The sequence below is a fragment of the Xenopus tropicalis genome, chromosome 2, assembly GCF_000004195.4.
Source record: "Xenopus tropicalis strain Nigerian chromosome 2, UCB_Xtro_10.0, whole genome shotgun sequence".
NCBI classification, from domain to species: Eukaryota; Metazoa; Chordata; class Amphibia; order Anura; family Pipidae; genus Xenopus; species Xenopus tropicalis.
The window spans coordinates 158,665,306-158,688,200 of NC_030678.2; the positions used below are offsets into that span (position 1 = coordinate 158,665,306).

General features: G+C 37.1%; 1 protein-coding gene across 4 annotated transcripts in view; it reads right to left on the reverse strand.

The window, feature by feature from the left end:
• pspc1 (paraspeckle component 1) overlaps nucleotides 1-22,895 on the reverse strand; it is a 57,625-nt gene that overhangs the window by 5,467 nt on the left and 29,263 nt on the right. For 2 of the 4 annotated variants that reach the window (XR_004221398.1, XM_002937958.5), the window contains 2 exons: nucleotides 21,779-21,948; nucleotides 18,358-18,814 (listed from right to left, as the gene is read on the reverse strand). The exons of 1 other annotated variant lie outside the window; for it this stretch is intronic. Coding sequence is in view for 1 of the 3 variants with exons in the window: in XM_002937958.5 (XP_002938004.2) it covers nucleotides 18,626-18,814; nucleotides 21,779-21,948 (359 nt within the window). In the remaining 2 variants the exon portion in view is untranslated. Of the gene's footprint in view, nucleotides 1-18,357; nucleotides 18,815-21,778; nucleotides 21,949-22,895 lie in introns of those variants that run through there. One more of the 4 variants, XR_208351.4, reaches the window with a different exon arrangement.

Sequence of the window (22,895 nt, forward strand, 5' to 3'; positions counted from 1 at the left end):
CCTGAGTTACTACTGGGAAACATGTAGATGGTTTGGAAAGACAAATATAAGACTTTGGGCAATTTGAATTCAAACAAGGCAAATGCAATTAAAGCAAGTTAATTCTAATTGGCAGGAGTAAGTGAGGAGCGGCAGTATATCCCCGAGTGCTTGGCCATGGTGTTCCCCGCAGAGAAGAGAAAGGAACATGGCTTCCGTGCCAGTCTGAAGCAAGGGAGGCCCCACATATGAGGCTAATGGTTAGGTTAGTGCTACTAGAAGGGATGCGGATGAATGAGAATAGACAGTAGGAGTAAAATAATATCACAGAAGCTGAATATGTGACGCAGGAGACTTACGCGGAATTCATGTTGTGCTTACTCTCAGTCTGAAGCTGCAGAATTTATCAGTCATTTTGCCCTTTTGTTCCCTGTGCTGTGGATCTGTGTGGAACTCACATGTGCTCCAATGTATCTCATCACTGACAAATGGCGGGACATCATTTTCTCTCATCCATGTTTGGCTAAAGAATGGTTTAGCTACTCATTGACTTTTTCTTATTCCCATAGCCCCTACACGTGTCTATTTCCCTTTGTCTCGTATATAGATCTTTATCACAAACCAATGTAACAATGGTGACTTTATATAGATGTGTGTGACAGGGTCTCTTGGAACCCCACCCACTAAATAAATTAAATATGCATGTGTTTAATGTTCATCCAATAATGATTGGTTGCTACCTGCGCACTACATCACCTATGTTCATAAATCATCCCCAACAGATTTTAACCAATATTAAAGGCGACGTCCTCCCAAAAATGTCACTTTCTGGGATTACAATTCTTAATTTTAATTGAAGTGGAACTCTGTGCTATTTCCTTCTCAGTTGGGCAGACGTCAGAATTCAGCTCTTTATCGGCCAAGATCCCAATACGCACAATGTGTATATCTATGGGCAGTGCAGGCAGCAGCGCTCTCAACACGCCGTAGCATCAGCCCAAGTAGGGACAGTATACAAGTATCTTTTTAGGGATGCACTTAATCCACTTTTTCGGACTCGGGCGAACCCCCAAATCCTTCGTAAAGGATTTGGACAAATACCGAACCAAATTCTAATTAGCATATGCTAATTAGCTTCCGGAAGGGTTAATGTTGCCACGTGCTGCAGCAACATGTCCGTGTTTACTTGAAGAAGTCACATGATTCTTAGGATTTGGCCAAATCTGAATCCTGCCGTATAAGGCCGAATCCCGAACTGAATCCTGGATTCGGTGCATCCCTAATATTCTCCCCCCCCTCCCAAACTTAAGATAGTTATGTCAAAAGCATGTCCGATGGATAATTGTAATGCGTGCTAACGTCAGTCTGACAGCACTGAGCTTGGCTTGCTAATGGGATGGAAAGATTTCTAACTGCCCTCAAATTGCACAGCTAAAGGTTATTCCAATGCTCTTCAATATGACACCCCAGCCTTGGGCCGACAGGCTGCCCTCACTCACCGTTCCCCAAGTCCTACGCACAAGGTCTGTGAGTGGAACCCGGATACCGGAGTGGGGTGTGGGTTAAGGTAGGTAGGTACTTGACAATTTAGTTACAGTGCAACCTCAACTTTACATCCCCCAATTTTAAGTTTTCCCTCATTTTACAGTTTTTTTGTGGCCCCACCAATATATAATGCATTTCCCTGATTTTTAGATCAGACCATTTTTTCCCCCATCCCCTGAAAAACATAAAATGGGGGTTCTACAGTATATGTACTGTGATTTCCCAACAATGCAACCATTTAATAAACCTCTAAAAAGCCTATTTACATATTCAAGTTAAATAAGCAATGTTCCCAGTACGGCTCTAGTCCCAGGCATTGTCATTTGATTGTTTGACCCAAGGGCCAAAAGCTCGACTGAGACATGACTTTCAGGAGATTGCTCGCCCACAGTAGAGAATATATATCACGGGCAACTAATCTCCACCCATAATATTCCGTGTCCCGCAGGTATAGTTTTTCGTGTCAGGATTATTATATCAGTGGTACTTACACTTGAGCCTCAGCAGATTTAACATACAAGTGCAGTTCACTTTACAGCAAGTAGCACCGATGTAATCAATGATATTCGGAAGATATTTGCAATTTGTTAACATCTTCCACTTGTGGTGGGAAACTGACCCAAATCACCATGTTTTCACCCTTTTCGTATCATTCCTTCCCAGAATTCCAGCAAAATTGCACTGATCGTGCCTGACATGACATGTGAAGGGGGAAGCACAACAACAGACGATGGTGGTCTTGCTTGCTCTGACCTAGGGGCAACATGGAGCTGGTGTCTGGTACATAATCCCTGCTCAGTTCTGCCCTTACTTTATTATTGAGCTCTTGTATCTTCAACATAAAAACTAAAACTGGGTCAGGGACACCTGCAAACTAGAATACAGATGCACACTGAGGGTATGTCTGTCTGTGCCGGCCAGGTCCAACTCATACTCCAGCTTGTCATCCAATCGACTGCCTGATTGCTGGATTGAACAAAATCCTGCCAACTGGTTACAATTGCAACTGGAGAGCTAAAGAACAGAACATTTGAAAAACAGAAAAAATTAGCCCTGATGCACTAAATCCAGAATTCCGTCTGGCATTCGGCCAAGATTCAGGCTTTCAGCAGGATTCAAATTTGGCCAAATCCATGCTAATTGGCGAACAGAACCCTTAAAATCATGAGACTCTTTGCCACATAGACATGAAGCTGAATATTTTTCATCACGTGTGAAGCATGTGGTTCTCTAACACTTCCTTACTAATTTGTACATGGGATGAGGAATCAGTCCAGTATTTGGTGGAATCTTTCAGATACGGGATTTGGCCAGACCCTAACATAGTGGATTCAGTGTATGTCTAGGAAAAATAGCGTTAATTTTGTTTACACCGTTAAGGGAAACTATAACCCAAAATTAAAGTCTGTATTTGTGCCGGAAGAGTAACTTACAGTAAAAAAAACTTTTTTTTAAAGGTTGAACAAGTATGTGGCGTCTCCTTTACTCACAAAGCCGTATTTCAGCCACACTTTATGGCAGAGATTGTCGCTATTTTCATAACATCACTTTTTGAACAAGTTTTCTCTGCAATAATCTGAAGCTTGATGGCTGTTTGATATTACTGGGTATTAGGGTGTGTGTTTAGCAATTCTGTAATGCATTTAACAAACAAAAATTAGATGTGCATTACACCTCCGACACATAATCTCTCTGTAAATCACTGCCTAGGCACAGTAACACTATATATACATAATAAAAAGGCATTTTAGAATGATCATGGACAATGGCACACTTCACAATTTGAAGGTAAATCTCAAACAGATTTCAATGAAACACTGGGAAAGGGTTATGTTATGACAGCTCTCCCGTATGGGAATACACTCTTACAAAAAACATTGTTTTTATCATTCAGAATTGATCAGAGCAAGGTTCCATTGATGAGACTTAAAATTGTAATCCAAAAATAATTAAAAAACATTAAAATAGTTATATCAAGTTTCAACTTATATTTACACCCTGGGTGCAACCACTGAAAGTGTCTTAAACATGAAAGGGAACAGGGCTAGTGATTAACGAATCTGTCCCATTCTGCTTCACCATAAAATTCGCAAAACGGCAAGAAAATTAATGAAACGCGTCTTTGTTGCCTGTGCCCACTTAAAGGCATTCTTGTCATGATTTTCATGTTGTATTTTTTACTTTACACTATACCATTTAAAATTTATTCCTGAACCAACAAATGTATTTGTAGCTGTAATACTGGTGTGTAGGCGCCATCTCAGTGCATTGTGCCTGAGTCTGAGCTTTGAGAAGGAGCCAGCGCTACACATTAGAACTGCTTTCAGCTAACCTATTGTTTCTCCTACTCCCATGTAACTGGAGGAGTCCCAAGCCAGACTTGGATTTCTTACTATTGAGTGCTATTCTGATACCTACTGGGAGCTGCTATCTTGCTCCCTTCCCATTGTTCTGCTGATTGGCTGCTGGGAGGGGGGATATTACTCCAACTTGCAAGCTCAGCAGTAAAGTGTGACTGAAGTTTATCAGAGCACAGGTCACATGGCGGTGACATCCTGGTTATGAAGAATATGGCTAGCCCCATGGGAAACTTCAAAATGAAATATAAAGAAAGATCTGTGTGTTTTTGAAAAATGGATTACAATTCAGGATTCTGCTGGAGAAACTCTAACTATATTACTGTAACTGATGGGCTTTGTAAAAAACATGGTTTTCCTGTAACAGCATTTATTTAAAAAAAAAAAAGAAGATTTAATGCAGGGCTCCTAACCAGAGCAGTCGTGGGATGAGAATTTCTAGTATTCTTTCTTTTTCAATTATTTTTGTTAACATTTTGGAAAATAAACAGGTAGTTATGTACCAATAAAAATATCTAAATAAAGCACGTATTGCCAGGGTGCAAACATTATGAAAAACAACAAATCAAAACTAAACACATTCTCTCTCCACTTGTAACCACAATACTAATCTAGAAGTATGTATTTCTGTAATGTATAAAGGGTAATAATAAAAGAAAATAAAAACATTTAAATCTGCAATAAATCTAAGGAAAAAGTAAAAAAAAATCTTGAATGTGCCCTTATTAATTTAAAAACAACTCTCAAAATGATCACAAAAATGTAAAAAAAAAAAAAAACTACTCGAACACAGCAAGATCACATTCTACCCTTCAATTTTTAATCAAATAATTTTAGACATGAACTTTAAATGACTCCCATTAACTTTTACATGAGACTCGATAACTTTTTTTTGCACTTTTTTTTCAACTGTTGAGAAATCTACCCCAAGTGTTGTAATTACATTTATAGATTTAATCTCTAGCGCTATCTAAGTTTACGTTCGTTTTTTTGTTATTAGAAATTGAACATTCACTTTTTTATATTCATTATTTACTTACATGTTTTTTAAACCAAAAAAGCTTGAATCGTGGGGAAAAAAGGAATGTGGATACATTTTCCCTAATGGTGTGGAAAAAAATCAATATGACGTTGGATTTTATTTTATAGATACAGTTGAAGTATAGTCGTAGAAGATTACCTCCAGCAAGCCCATAGATAGCGGAAATACAGCGAATCAATTTCAAGTTTTCCCGAATTCCCGCTTTAACACATTTCCTTCATTTTATATTTTCCTGGATTTTACTTTTTTTTTTTGCTGATCCCCTGGAAAGTTACATTATATATTTTCCGTAGAAAACAGACATTTTTGTATAGACTATGGAATATAAAGTGTTATGGAACAATATGTGTGTTAGTACTCAAATTGTTTTCTGAAGCAGATTATCCAGTCACATTAAAGGGAACTATTTGCTTTACATAAAAAAACAATATTAATGTGATGTCTAGCATGTTAGCCGAGGCAAAAAGTAGCCTGGTTCTAACTGTAATGGCACTTAGTGTGGGAGTTGAAGACATTCCTCACCCCATTAGTTATCTCTACGCATGCCCCGTATAAGAGCTTGTAGGTTCCAGTCACATGATGAGACTTCAGTAGTGTTTAAAATATATCCTGTTTTATGTAATATGTAATGTTCAGGGGGTGTAGCTTCCCTTTCATTTTGCCAATCCAACTGCACAGTGCGTTTCAGTTTGCTATTCCCATTTAATAATTAATGAGGGATATATAGGATTTCATGGAACACCATATGCACTTTAATGTTATTTTTATAAATATATATATATATATATATATAGAAAAACTCTTTCATGAGCTGTTCCAAGTTGGGCTGATATGATAACTGCTCCAGGTGTCCAACAATCTGCTCATACTGCAAGCCTACAGGGACTCAGCAAAAACTACACGCCAATGTGGTCCTCACCGAACTGATTATCAAACCGGGTGATATATATTAGTTACACAGCTCTTCGGGGGGCCCCCATAAACAGTTCAATAAATTGGCATGGTCTTCAGGTGCCGCATATGGCAAAGATATTGACTAACTATAACCATATTACACAGCATTTAAGAAGCATCTTAGGACACAATCTGGACATGTAACTGGTGCTAAGATTACACACATGCCTATGAATTTTTATTACAAATGTATCCCCATAAAAACAAACCTGCTTCAAGATAACTCGTAAAAGGCCAGAAGGATGTTTCCCAGTCTAGTGAGCAGTACTAATTGCTCCATCTTTCCTTTGGGTCGTGCCAGGTGGCTGCCCGTCTTCAGATGATGAAAGATCATTGATCTATTATTATTACTAAATGCAGAATCCTATCGCATTAAGGAAACATCTGATGGTAGAAAATTGCAGGAGGGAGACAGGGATCAGGAGAATCAGTGCAATACGAAAAAGGAGATACCGAACAAAGACAAGAAAAAAAGGAAAGAGCAGTAAAGATGGCAAAGAATGCACAATTTTGCACAATGGCAGACTATAGAAACATTTTTTAAACAAAGTAATTAGAAATAACATTATATAATTCACAGACTTACAGCTAAATAAATTTGTGCTTCTGACATGTACCTACCTGAAGGGGCAACGCAGCTTTCTATAAGCCAGTACAAAAGTTGCATGGGTTCGAAATATATTTCGGATTTACAGTAACCATAAATAAAATGTAGGTAAATCACACAGTAATTAAGTCAAAACATGCAGTAAAGAGAAAGACCTTAATCATCTTCCACTTTGGTAATTGCTTTAATTTAAAGCAGAACCGCTTGTTTATGGATACAAAGAAATTGTCTACATCAGTGCTGCCGGCGGCCCTTCCCTTGTGTTGCCCCCCCACCTGTCTGGCTACTTTGATGGCTTACCTTTGTGTAAGCTTTAAATGGTATCAGTACTGAGATTAACTAGCTCCTGCATTGTTTACACCTCAGATTCAGGCTGCAAGTCCCTGCATTGTTCACACCTGTTAGGCCTGCCTTGCCCTACCCTACCTGTGTGTACCATACTCTGCCTGCCCTATGCTGCCTGTGTGGGCCATACTCTGCCTGCCCTATGCTGCCTGTGTGGGCCATACTCTGCCTGCCCTATGCTGCCTGTGTGGGCCATACTCTGCCTGCCCTATGCTGCCTGTGTGGGCCATACTCTGCCTGCCCTATGCTGCCTGTGTGGGCCATACTCTGCCTGCCCTATGCTGCCTGTGTGGGCCATACTCTGCCTGCCCTATGCTGCCTGGATAGATATATATATATAGATATATATATTATATATATATATATATATAATATATGAATTTTACATGACACAATACACAAAAACATGGTTAAATATGAAGCGGTGTCAAAAGGAATAAATGCAATTTGAAGCCACCTATATGTGAAGTTCAGTGAAGGGCTCTATCCAACAGTGGTTATGGGTTCGTCAGGTCCACTTCAGCATTTAACATGAAAAATAACAGCTTCAACCGGAGAGCCAAGCAAGTTCTGTGTGTTTATTTAGAAATGCATATGCATCTCTCAATAAACACACATAACTTTCTTAGCTCTCCGGTGGAAGCTGTTATTTTTCATGTTTAATATGAAGCTCTATGACTGCATGCATTAATTGTTATATTACAGGAACATGACATGTTGCTACTGTTAAAAATTAAAATAGTACAGGTATGGGATTCTTTATCCTGAAGCCCATTATTCAGAAAGCCCTGAAATATGAGACGGCCCTCTGCCAGAGTCCATTTTAGGCAAAAACTACTTTCTCTGTAATAATAAAACAGGACTATGTACTTGATGGTAACTAAGATGCATGAATCCATATTGGTGGCAAAACAGTCCTACTGGGTTTGATGTAAGAAGATATTTTTAGCAGACATAAGGAATGGTGTTCCAAATTACAGAAAGATCCCTTATACAGAAAACCCCAGGTGCCACTTAATTCAGATAATAAATCCTATATGTAAGTACATAGGAACTAAACAATTGATTTTGCAAAGATAGATACATATTACCAGATTATTTTCTTTTAAACCAAAGCTTATTTTGTTTAGTACAATTTAATGCTATAATAATAACACACAGCTTAATAGTTAATTCAGTGAACAAATATTAGAACTCATGTTACATTTTCCCCATGGACAATGGGTGCTTAAAACAACACAGGCCCATTGCTTATATAAATATTAGATGAAGATCTTTAGGTTTAATAACCTTTTATTTTAAGTCAAAACATGGACCAATGGGTGGACCAAGCAGTAGAATCACATTTGATTTGCCCACAATTGTGGATGCCAAAATATTTCTAATCCAATTATTTGATTTGTGGGCAGACAAAAAATTCTCCTTCCTTTAGGTTCAATAGTCCTACAGTGCTTACAGGGTCATTGGCCAACCAAATTTACCATTCAAATTGCTTCTGTGATTCCATCAGTTTGACAGTTCAAATACTTGGTGGAACAACCTACGGTTTGAAGTCTCTTGTGTGGACACCTAAAAGGTTACAGAACTAAGAGCAGCGGTTACTTGTGCACCATTTTGCCCAAATGCAGGAAAAGAAGTCCTATCCTTTTGTATACAGGAGCTCCAATAACAGTGAAAAATATTTATTCCACATGAGATCACCAAGTGTAAACATTTTCTTGGAGACAATTTCAGTGCTATGGCAAATTTTTGTTGGGAAATGCAAAGACACTTCAAAGTGGGAATGGATGTTCTGGTATTCTGTTGGCTAACAGGGCAAGGAGATATAGCAGCCCATTGCCTTTCCCCATGCTATTCTAGACTCCAACTTAAATACAGTAATGTTCATATAGTATTCATAACAATAGTCATTTAGGTTTTCAATTACACTCTTGCGTTCTTGAGAGCATTGTGCCTGGCAGTAGAGACTGCAGTCATGTCATGGAGTCATGGAGACTGCAGTGGTTTGCCATGCCTTCTGGCTCAGACACTCTACTTATATTGACATAATGCATATGGCTGCAAATGTCTTGTTCTTCCCACCATGCTTTTTCAAGTTTACCACAAGGAACTGCCATGATTATATACAATTCACTCAAAAACATGGCATTTAAAGCGACATTTTGTTATCCCATGATTGGGTCATAAACTCTTCGGTTATATAGCAAAACAATAACCTTTTGTTTATATAGCAGTAGCAAATAATACAGGACTTTACATTCATAGAACAAAGATTACAGAACAAAATGGCACCAGAGTCCCGCTTACAAGAGCTAACAAATGCTTGGCAGTTCTCTTATTTTTGCACTTTATATTGCCATCAAGTTTATAAGCTGGTGGCTACATTTTTGAACAATTATTACAGAATCTGGGTATAGATCAGGTTCTACCTAAAAGCCAAGAGTTATCTAAAGGAACAATACACAAGAATATTACACCGAATGCCAATGAAAAGGTCTTATGTTCATGAGGTTCACAAGCTCCCTGAATACAACGTGGAAGGTTTTATAACTTTTATTTTTTGCTTTAAATAAACGTGTAAATGTGTATTAAAGAGGTAATGTTGATACTGTGATAGCCTTGAACAGGAAGATTTATTAATAATCTTAAAAGCTTTGCAAATTGTCTCAAAGATCACTAATAAAAATTAAAATGTTACATAAACTGCAATTATTACAGACATATCATAGTATAGATTGCAAGATTATAGTTGAACTATGAAGCAGTGTAGAAGACAGTGTGGAAGTATGGCAGTGCCTACACGGCCACATGAATACTGCCTGATTTATATTTTTTCTAAGGCCCAATACTTGGCACACATTTAAAGCAGGGAGACAGTTTTCTTGTATGGGGTACTTTATATGTATATTTAATAGGCTCTAAGATGTTTCTTAAACTACTACCGCCAATCAATATTGCAAACACTTATTAAATGACAAGTTTTAAAGTGAACCTTCCACTCTGCCATCAAGATGGCCAATAGCATTGTAGCACAGACAGCATCCTCATTAATGTGCAAATATGTATTAGAGCTGATATATGCACTCGTAAACACAAGCATCAGAAGTACAACATACTACCATGTTATTTCTGAACCATTGACATCCCAGTGTTATATTGAAAACAAAGAAATGGTTTACTAGAATAAGCAACATATTTAGATATCCTTTTGAGTTGAAAAAAAAAACAGTTGTCAATGGTCTTTTAAAGAACCGTCCAGTGTAAAAATTAAAACTGGGTAAATAGGTTGTGCAAAATATAAAATATTTTCAATATAAAGGCTGGAGTGAGCAGATGTCTAACATAACAGCCAGAACACTGCTTCCTGCTTTCAGCTCTCTAACCTCTTAGTGATTCAGTGACTTAAGAGGGGGCCACATGGGACATAACTGTTCAGTTAGTTTGTGAGCAGGAAGGACAGATTTAAAAGCAAACTAAATGAACAGCTATGTCCCCACATGGCCCCCTTCAAGTCACTGATTGGTTACTAACTGGGAACAAGTTAGAGAGCTGCATAGTAGGAAGTTGTGTTATTATATGAGACATCCTTTACATTATTGGACAACATTTTTTATTTTTCACAACCTATTTATCAGTTTCAGTTTCTTTAAGCCTACTAGCTTTATAGAAGCTCACTGGAACTGTAATTTTCCCTATTCTCCAGCACCTCTAAACACTATGGATGCACTGAATCCTGGATCTGGTCGAATCAGAGCCTTTATTTAGCAAAGTTCAAATTCAGGCAAATGCAAGTGCTTGGCTGAGACAAATGCTGGAAATCATGTGACACATACAAATTTGGATTCAGTTTGGCATCCCTACTATGTAAGTGTATGGGGCACATTATCCAGAATGCTCAGGACATGACATCTTCCAGGTAAGGGGTCTTTTCAAAATTTGGATCTTCATATCTTAAGTCTACTAAAATATAATTAAACCAAAAAAAATTGGTGTGCTTCCAATAAGGATTAATGAAATCTTAGTTGTGATGAAGTTCAAGATTCTTTTTTATTATTACAGGGATATTTATTTATTTTTTTTTAAATTTGAAATTTTTGATTATAATGGAGTCTATGGGAGATAGCCTTTCTGTAATTTGGAGCCTTCTGGATAATGGGTTTCCAGATAATGAATCCCATACCTGTACTAGAAGATCTTGAAAACAAATTAAAGTCTTCTATTTATATCTGCTGTTCCCAAATACTCATTTTTTTCCCATTGAGCTGCATGTGTTCAAGGTTTGACATTTTAGACACGAGAGACACAGCATGTACAACTGAGATACAACGTATGCATGCCAAGCATAATGTTAAATCCTCTTATAATCCTGCATATATTTATTATTGAAATCGTGTAGTGTCTGTCAAGTGAATTATTTAAATTCATTAACGTTTGATAATATTGTGTTATTGTATTAGTTCATTAAAAAGCCAAGGTTTACTGTCTATTTATAGGGGATAATACATTTGCCTTATCATAAAGGTTCCTCAGATGTAGCCCCGACTAAGCTCTTTACATCACAAATTTACAGAATCAGACTGCACCTTTTAAAGAGACATATTGGATAAATGAGAAAAACCCTAATTTTGTAGGCAATTATGAATAATATACGGTGCTGGTTTCATTCTGTGCCAAAAATGAATCCTATCTGCAAAAGTGGCCCCTTTATTGGAGCTCCCTATAGATCCTATTAGTTCTCTGTCCGTATTTGAAATGAAGGGTGGGCGTGTCCTAACGGTCCCTGCAAGAAGCACAGTAGGAGGGGGGAGAGCCAATCACAGCCCTGCACTTCCCTATCAGGTCAGCCTAGCTGCTGATTGGTTCCTGTCCTACAGTGCAATGTACCAAGATATTCCATGCACATCCAGAGAATTCAGCCAGCAGGAAGTGGCACAGATGGGCGGGGCTAGAGGGGTTTTGGTGGAATTTCTCAATAAATCAGTCTGAAACAACTTTTTTTTAAGCACAATCCTTCTATATCTAGGAGTATAATTCACTGGCACATTCATAATTTTTTATAGGATATGTCTCCTTTAAAGTAAAAGTCTAGTTATCTCGCAGTAATTTACATACACTAGATGCATTGATGAGTATGCAGAAGCTGTGAGCTGACCCTGCATTAACTCGGCATATACACACATTATCAATATTTTGAAGTACACTTAGGTGGTAATTTATTACAATTCAAGATTTGATGTTTTGCGGAGATCCCAGAAAATTGTGGATTTTTTTTGTCCACAACCTTTTTAAGAAGACATCCCCCCTAAAACCTAGCAAGTTGCATTCAAAAAGAGCTGTTAATTAAGGTTTCAAATGTGCTTTGTGGGGGAAAAAAAATAACTAATTAAGGCTATTGTCATCCCCATAGGCAAGCCACACAATGAAATTCAATTTTTCTGTGTTCATACTTTTCCACATCCACCCTACTGCAGATCTGACTTTCAACAAGTGATTATTTCACTACTAAATAAACATACCACATGGCACTTATTCCCTGTGTATTTATACATTTATTGTATTTATTATAACACTTGTCCTCCCTGTGTGTAATTCTGTATATTGTAAGATTCTACAGCGTTGTGTACCCTTGTGGCGCTTTATAAATAAAGTTATACATACATACATACGAACCTCAAGACACTGACAATTACTTTCAAATACTTCAAAAACGTAAGAAATTGCGATAACCTTACAATGCAAATTGCCATTTTTACCCACTGGGTCCTTAAGATGAGGTGGAAGCAATTTTGTGAAAGCTTGCAACACTTATTATTATAACACTTATTATTAAACATTATTATTATTAAATATTGTTAATCAATAAACACATAGGTGTAAGATGGGAAAGCAACCAATGTGACCACTGTTAATAGTTGATCAGAAGAAGATATACAATGAGGCCGTTTTAATTTGTTCATTTTTTATGTTTATGGTGCTAACAGTTTCAGCACTGGCATTCTGTATAATAGATCAATAAATGTCCCTTATGACAGTCATTCAATAGTAATTTTTTTTTTTTTCAGAATTTTAGAGAAAGTATGACGGCGGCCATGCATGCACAAATATAGTTGGGGAGTTTAGCAGATTTGTACCTCTGCCTAATCACCTAGGCAAGCATGGCAACCTTGTGGACTAGAATAGTCTATCCAGCCTGATGGTGTGTGTGTGCTCATCTTTGTGGATGGAGTGCGAGCAGATAGTGAGTTTCCTCTCACTTTTGTTACTATGTATTGGTTGCCATAAGGCCCAGGAGACGTCACCATTTCAAGGTTATACATGACTTGATTTTTATAGTTATAAAAAGTGTTTAAAAGTTAAAACATTAGAAAATCTAACAATGATTAATGATTATGAAGACTGTAGCCTCTGGATAGTGATGTGCGGGCCAGGCTACAACCACTGGGTTGGGCAAGTTCAAATCAACACTTGCACATCAAAAGCGGGTCACGGGCGGGTCTAGGCCTTCTGCCTGCCTTCCCATGAGCAACTTAACTAAGCTCCACTTCCGGCTTCAGCAGCATCTATTTATAGGTATATGCCTGCCTGGCCGCCAGTGACATTATAGGTGGGCTAGACTCTATAAATAGAGGGGGGAATCGAAGCCGGTTTGGATGCGGGTTTAGAAGGGGCAGACTATTTGTCAATCCACACATCACTACAACTGGACAAAGAGGAAGAAATATCAGAGCTTGCACAATTTTTATAACTTCTATAGAACCCATGTACTATAGATATCAGTTGGTTTGATGACTGGCCAGGTTTCAAAGGTTCTTCTGCTGATGCACCATTACACTAGGGCTGCACTTAATTTAAATGCAATTGGCACAGCCCAGCAACTTACATTTATTAGAAATGTTCATGATTTGGTATTTTTAACCAATTCGGTAACCAGGGCTATTTTCTCCTTTTGAACTGATGCAACCAAGCGATGGTCTGGGCAAAAGAAGACAAGAGTCAAGGAATCATATTCAGCATTGGCCAGTACAAAATTAAGACTAACACCACACACCCCTGATATCCCCCCATCATTGACATGAATGGAAATTGCTTGTCCTGACTAGTTTCCTTCATGTCAATGACAGAAGGCACGAGGAGGGTTAGTGGGCATTTTTTCACCAGTTGAAAATACAAGAGGGAATAGGTCATCTGCAGCGACTAGCAAATCAGCAATCCCATAGTTTCCCAGGCAGAATTCATCATCATCATTATTATTATTATTAATCATTGTGCTTTCACTCACTGGTTACCTTCTGACTGTTGTCATTTATAACTGGGGAAATGAACCAGCCCAAAGTACAGAGAGAAACACACTGGAGCTACACGGTGATGCAGGTCTTCTGACAATAACGCATTCTATATCATTTAAGTTACAGAAAAACTGAAAACATTAAACATATAACTTGTGCAGAGCAAATAATCTCATGTCTTCAGAAGTGTAAAAATGTCAAAGACACATGAACACACAGTCTGGCATGCAGAGAACTTTATTTACTCTTCTATTTACTTTTGTATATGAACAAGACATCATTTTGCTCAGAGCCTGAAATTATCAATAGGCTTCAGCAGCTGCCATATTAGTCCAGTTTCCAGCAATATTGGAAGTTACTGATATAGCAAAGTAAATGTAACCCAAATCCCTTTGCTGAGTAGGTATCAATGAAATTTGTTTGAAACATTGGCAAAATCTTGGTTCTACCATATTAAATTACATGACCTGTATATACACACAGGGCAAAGAGAGAAACAAACATACATTTGACTTTTTTTTCTTTTAATTCAACACAATCAATGAGCCACATAGCCTTGTATCTTTCTATTCATGGATGAGCCATATACATGGTTTTTGTATTTGGCAATGAATCCTTTAACTTTTTAATAAAAAAAAAAAATTTGGATGAGAACTGAACGACAACTTACACAGTTAATTAATAAAACTGTCCCGATTCATCTTTATGCACATCTCTTAGCATCACTGACAAGCAAAAATATAATATTATATTGAACATATTCCATACTACCTTACAAAAAGAAAAGTGAAAATTCTGTGAGCAAAATGTTGGTTAACTTAAGTCGGCCATACATGTACTGACGTGCTGGTCCAATAAACCCACCTAATATCTATGTAGTATGGATATGCCTCAATTTGGGCAGGGCCCTCTTTACCTCTTGTATCGGTTATCAATTGCTTTATATGTTACTCTGTATGTCCAATGTATGAAACCCACTTATTGTACAGCGCTGCGGAATATGTTGGCGCTTTATAAATAAATGTTAATACTACATACATACATAATTCATCATTCAGACAGGTTGAAACATTTTACTTATGAATATACCAGGTCGGCAGATAAGAAGTAAAGAGGTGCAAGCAGCTCTCCTGTTGGCCCAAACAAGCAGAACAGTAAAAATGGCCGAACAGTAAATAGTCTCTCGTCTAGTATCTGAGTTCAGGCCACAGACCCATCAGATGGATATTTTTTGGCCTTTATTGTCACTTCTGTCTTTATTTCATCTCACAAAACATTGAGAGCTTGGTTTAGGTTGATGCTAAAGGGGGCTGATTCTTGGCTTGTGGGAAAAAAAAGCATCAGCCTTTTTCTTTGCCTGCACCAGGAATCATGGCATTGGCCTGAGTACAGGCACACAAGAGTTTGCACTTCAGAGGGAATATCCGCCTGCTAAAAATGCCTGTAAGCATGGAGTTAGTATGTAATTTATACTGCAGCCTGTGATTAAAAAAAAAAAAAGTGGTCCTGCATTTTGAAAATTGAATTATACCTCTTTGATAAGAGGTAATAGAACCCTTTAACTAAGTCCAATTGCAATAATAAGCATACAACCTATAAGACAGTGATCCCCTAAACCATTGGCCCGGGGGCAACATGTTTCTCACCAACCCATTGGATGTTCCTCTCAGTGCCCCCAAACCAGGGAGTTATTTTTGAATTCCTGACTTGGGGGCAAGTTTTGGTTGAATAAAAACAAGATTTCCTACCAAATAAAGCCCCTGTAAGCTGATAGTGTGCATAGAGGCTGCCTAATAGCCAATCACAGCCCTTATTTGGCTCCTCCATGAACTTTTATGGTACTTGTGTTGCTCCCCAAGTCTTTTTACATTTGTCTGTGGCTCACGAGTAAGAAAGGTTGGGAACCCCTGGTGTAAGACAAAAACTCTACTTCTGTTAAAAAGCAGTAGTTAGGTCCTCATAGTTCTTTTTAATTAAATAGCATAATATAATAACATAATAATGGAAGCAGTAACTATTTCCAACACACTGATGTATAAATATACGGTAGTCTTACTGATAATGCAATTAGTAAAGGTATTGGACCCCTTATCCGGAAACCCGTTATATAGATAGTTCTGAATTATGGAAAGCCCATCTCCCATAGACTTCATTTTAATCAAATAATTCACATTTTTAAAAATGATTCCTTTTTCTCTGTAATAATAAAACAGTACCTGCACTTGATCCCAACTAAGATATAATTACCCCTTATTGGGGCAGAACAGCCCTATTGGGTTTATTTAATGGTTAAATGATTCCCTTTTCTCTGTAATAATAAAACAGTACCTGTACTTGATCCCAACTAAGATAAAATTACCCCTTATTGGGGGCAGAACAGCCCTATTGGGTTTATTTAATGGTTAAATGATTCCCTTTTCTCTGTAATAATAAAACAGTACCTGTACTTGATCCCAACTAAGATATAATTACCCCTTATTGGGGGCAGAACAGCCCTATTGGGTTTATTTCATGGTTAAATGATTCCCTTTTCTCTGTAATAATAAAACAGTACCTGTACTTGATCCCAACTAAGATATAATTACCCCTTATTGGGGGCAGAACAGCCCTAATGGGTTTATTTAATGGTTAAATGATTCCCTTTTCTCTGTAATAATAAAACAGTACCTGTACTTGATAACAACTAAGATATAGTTAATCCTTATTGGAGCCATAACAATTCTAGTTGGTTTAATTACTGTTTAAATATTTTTTTTAGTAGACTTAAGGTAGAGGATCTGAATTACGGAAAGACCCCTTATCTGTAAAACCCCAAGTCCCGAGCATTCTGGATAATGGGTCCCATACCTGTAATTACAATTGTTAACTAAAAACTTTATAGGCACCAAATACTTATAACAATGTCCCTTTTATAACAATGAAAATAGCAGGAAACAGTGTAATGGAAAGTAATTTTTAATGTAAGGTAAAGGAATAAAAAATCTCCTGCATTCAGAACTTCATTCCATATCAGCATAAAACACCCACTGGAAGAAAGCGCTCAATGCATTTTTAAAATCACGTTTTTTATAGGGACTGAAAATTAGAGAACTCACACCATGTAAATTGTGGCACTTCTAATGCATCCTTGTGTGTTCGACAAAAGAACAACATGGCCTCTGCGCAGATTCATTTAGGCACTGGAACTCTGTGATAGGTGCATAACCCCTGCTAACTACTTTTTAAAAATGCTTGAACACATTTTGCTCTGTTTATAAAATCCCTAGTCACAGCTTTTGGTATCTGGTAAATAGAGTATGGCAAGGCACCACAAATACATACACAAAGATTTTTTTTGTACAAGATAAACTGTAGCGATTCCAAACATCTGCATTATGCAATCCTTAGCAGGAGAAGTATCCACTCATTTCAATTTTATTCAAAATGGCAGTCGTGTTTTGCTTGTTGCGATAGCCACCTATGTCTAAATAAGATGTAGGCATGCACCGAATCCAGGATTCTGCCTCTTTTGGCAGGGTTCAGATTCGCCCAAATCCATGGTCCTGGCCGAACCGACTGATTTGAAGGGTAAAATGTTATTGTGTGAACACGGAAATTATTTGCCGCAGGCTGTGACATTAAACGTATGCTAATTAGGATTCAGATTCGGTATTTGCCCAAATCCCTTACAATGGATTCGGGGGTTCGGTCGAACACAAAAAAAACTGGGTTTGGTGCATCCCTTATAAGATGTAATTTAATTGCAGGCAACTGCTTTAGTCAGATTCTTATTCCATCACTGGGTTTGTGGATAGGAGAACACAATACAGCCCTTAGAAAAGGTGATGTGCTTGATGATGTACTATAGAAGGAAGTAAGGATGTCATTTAATTTAATTTTTTGGGAAAATCATGACCCCCCCCCCACCCCCAAAAAAACCCCATCCCTGTTTGTTACTATGCAAGTGATCACCACAACCCTTATTCAGCCCAACATGTAAGGGTTTCATACACAGCAGTATAGAGAGCACACAAATACTAAATAATGAACTATAAATGTTACTTTTGTTAATGTACATTAGAGCAGATATAAACTATAGAATTACCAAACAGAAGCTTATTTACAGTAAAGGCAGAAGGGACAATTCGTATTGAACATTTCACCCACGCACTCTGCACTCCTTTTTTGGAAAGAGTAGATTTTTTTTTTAAAAATTAGCCTATAAATTTACCCCTTCCTTTAAAGAAGCTTTATTACACATTGTAACATGTAGCTTACTTTTATTGTGATTATATCGGCAATAGGTTTACAGCACTATCAAAATGATATTTAATTTAGTCACATTAAGCTTTCACAAGGAAGTATGTTATCACATTTTGTTTTGACCAAAAAACACAAAACTACGAAGCTACGTAACAGAAAGGTTCTACAAATACTACATATACAGTAAAACAATGGCATCAAATAACACAAAGTAAAAGGCATTCCACTGGAATTTGTGTTTTCTTAACGTATTGTAAGGAATGATGTACTAATAACGTCGTCGCTTGTTAGATCCATCAAAGTTTCCCCCTTGATTTCCTCTACCAAAGCCACCTGGTCCTCCACCACCAACTGCATTTACACCACCCATTGCTGGCTGAGCAGCTTCAGTTCCTGCTCTGTTAACCATGGGGGAGCCCATCTGTGATGGTGAGGCCTGCGAGAATCTATCATTGCGCTATACGTGCATTGGTTCAACACACAGTCCATTAAGTAGAATAAAGTATTGGAAACATTATTGGAAACAGTGACGAAGTTCAGTAGACAGTCCGGCAGAGTCGTTTCATACATAGAGGGAAGAGAGGAGCAATTACATTAGTCACTAAACTACAAGAGAAAAATCAGTATCCAGCATGGCAATAGTCATAAATTGGTTGAAAATGCTATTTACTTAAGAGATTTCTGTACTCTGTATATCAAGGGTGCTATTTTAAAATGTAAAATAAGTAGCATAAAAAGTAATATTATGTAAGCACATTAAACTTCTGTGAAAGGCGGAGGGTGGCTTCTCTCCTAGGACTATAAGTGCACTTGCCTTACATATATTTTCAGGACTTTACAGCCACGACTAAGCAGTTTATGAATGCGTGTGTATATATATAAATGAGCACTTTTGCTGTTTGAACATGTATGTTGGCAGGGGCTAATTCCTTTAATCATACTTTGCTTCAGTGAAAACTTCAAATCAAACTGAATGTAGTAGGACTATAATTAGAGCTCACTTACCTATATCTACAGAAAGTGGAGTAAAACGAAAAAATAATTAAACCTGCAGCTGAAATGCAGAGTTCCTATAGTTTACACTACTAAAATCAAAACAAAAAAAAAAAATAGTGCCTTTGCACTACTTAAAAACAAAGTTAAATACAGGAATACTACTAGAATTTAAAGAAATAGATGTTTAAAGGAACAGTTCGGTGTAATAACGAAACTGGATAAAATAGACAGACTGCGCAAAATAAAAAATATTTGCAACATGGTTGCAAAATGTAATCTATAAAGGCTGGAGTGAGCAGATGTCTAACAAAATAGCCGGAACACTACTTCCTGCTTTCAGCTCTCTAACCTCTTAGTTAGTCAATGACTTTGGGGGGGGGGGCCCACATGAGACATAACTGTTCAGTTAGTTTGCGATTCAAATGCAAACTAAATGATAGTTATGTCCCATATGCACCGACCCCTCCCTCAAGTCACTGATTTGTTACTGACTGCTAACAAGCTTAGAGCGTTAAAAGCAGGAAGTAGTGTTCTGGCTATTACTTTAGACATCTGCCCATTCCATCCTTTATAGATTACATTTTTGCCTAACTATATTGAAACCGTTTTTTATTTCGTGCAGTCTGTCTATTTTGCCCATTTTTACACTGAGCTGTTCCTTTACAACTTTTGAAATATACATTAAGTACTATCCTGGCACGTTTGTAGCATATTATTTCCCCCAATATTCTGCTACCAGTCTGTGTCCCCACAGAAACTCGGTTATGTTATTCTTAGCTTATCAGATTTCACTTATGTGAATAGCCATTGCTATAAACATGCACTGAAACTGCAGTGGGAGCTTTATTACATTTAAAAAATTAAGAGATAAAAGGTTAAGAAGCACAATAATAAATATTTATTTTATTACCACTGCAAACAACTTAACAATGCTGTGCATGTGCATTACATATTGTCCGTTATAACATGTGAAATCTGTAAGTGATTCACAGCATAAGTTTGTCGGTTTCAACGATTTAAAAAAAAAAAAAAAAAAGTGACGTTCCATTAAGGAACAAAATAGGTAAATTCTGTAATAAAAAGACAATTTATCAAACAGATTTATTAAACATCCGCACCACTTTAAAGGGGATCTAAACCCCCCAAAATCAATTGCTATATTCAGAGTGGTCATTGATTTTCTATACAGTATTACCATAGTTTTAGCAGGTTTTATACTGTAAGCAAGCTTTAGCACAACAGATCTCTTTGAAGGCCAAGAGTGCCGGTGGAACTAACTTTCTCTGCGCTTTCTAGATTTAAACATTGCAAAAAGTGCTCAGAAAGGCACCCTAAGTTAGTTTACATGTTTGCCCATTGCAGTAAATATGATCAAATAAACAGTGCTTGTGCAGAAAATGTATTCTGCCATATTTGATTTAAGCAAAATGTTCAAGGGTCCTTATTGCGTTTGAGTTACTAAAAATGCCCAGAATGCAAAATAATAGCCTGATTCTTATGTGTCTTACTGCAAATTAAAATAAATCATGACCCAACACACAAAAGATCACTGAATACCCCTAAATACACTTATTTTATTAATGAGCTTTATTAAACAAGCCTGATGAAGTACAACATTTAAGGTGTTGTATCACATTTTAAATGAAAATCAGGAAAACATATACAAATACCAGGCACAAAAGAATTTGAAAGGGATAAAAAAATCGAACAAGAAAACACAAAACTTTCACTACAACCTGCCTACCCAAACTTATTATTGTAATGCAAATAAAAAAACAAAACCAATGCTGTGTTCTAATTTAAGGGGATGTTCACCTGTCAGAAAAAAAAAAATCTAAATCATCTATATTATTTTTAACATTAAGTTTTGAAGATAAAAGCTGTGCATCAGCAATGCTAGAAGTCTCTCTTCAGGCAGGATGGCCGACACCACTGCTGTATGGTCACGAAGCTGTATACCTGTATGTACAGGAAGCCAATCAAGGAAGTTCAGGACTGAACTGGTATTGCACAAGCCTTTCCACTCAGCTTCATTCATTCCATTGATCCGACTGGCTGAATCTTGCCCAGCCAATCGTATCAAAGATATGCAAAGAAGGTAGGACAGGACATTCAAAGTACTGTTTAAAGTCCTGAATATCTTAATTTGGCTTCTTTATTTTGACACACAATGGTGTCGGCGCCCCTGCCTGAGGAAAAAAGAGAATTTTAGCATCAGGGAGATTCAGGCCCCTCTGCTTAGTTGGTGTCCATAAGGAAACTCAAATACCAAACAGCACTAAAATGTGTAAAAAAAAAAAAAAAAAAAATAGCATAATGGCTAAATTTTTCTATAATCACAGTTTATATAGTATGAATATGTTTAAGAATATACTATTGCCTAGGAAAGAAAACCAAATTAAAAAGAATACTATGAATACATTACCACTGATCCATTATCCGGAATCATTGGTGCTCCCAGACTGGTAGTTCCTTCAGCTCCCATCGTAGCACTAGGACCCATTGTAGGGCCAGGCACAGTTGCTCTGTTGTTCATATTCATCCCCATCATTGGAGGAGGACCTTGGGTACCAGCAGTTGCTGGGCTATAGGTATCTATGCAAAACAATCTGCACTTAGAGCTGTTCTAAAACTACTGCAACACAACAATAATGTATTTTTACGTTGAATGAGTTGGTAAAAGTAGCATCAGGTTCTGCTGGCATGAACAAGATTTTTCAATTACTGCATTTTTTGAGACTGTACACATTATTTCAATAGCCATTCCACTGGAGTAATAAAATATGACTAATATAAGATAAGTCCCGGGTATTACTATTTAAGATAATTGTTGAGATATTCTCAGACAGTCTAAAAGTAAACCACACACATGTATGAACCCTACAGATTTGACATTCATATTAATGAAGATGTGTTCTAGAAATCGAACATACAGTATCTTTTCTAAAACAGGAATATTCCACTCACAATTACTTAAAATTTTAGAGCCATAAGCATAAGAATTTGGTAATAATGATCAAAGATATATCATAATAAAGCACTGCTGCAGGTACAAGTGTGCATTATAAAGTCCAGGAAAACATCCATCATATCACCCAAAACTTTTTTTTTCAGAAACACAATTGTTCCTAAAATATACATTTATTAGTACAAAGCAGATATCAACTGGTCCTTATAAAAAGAAAAATGACACTTAATGGATATAGTACACAGGAGTTATGATATTTATCAGTGCATACAAATGCAAAAAACGTTCATGCTGTAAATTTCCCCGACACATTTGATATATACATAGTTGTATCGGTGCTCTACCTACCATGTCTGACAGGTGTTTAGCGAGGACTAGCACAGGTACAGTATTTGTTTTGCACTAGCATATGTTGCATACACTACGAATCACAAGTTTTAGAACACACTTTTTATTTATGGTAGAATTTCAACAAATGTAACCTTAAATGTAAAAATATAATTTAGCAATATAAATGTCAGGTACAAAAAGTTATTTTATTCAGAACAATCTAGGTCTAATAAGAAATGGACTA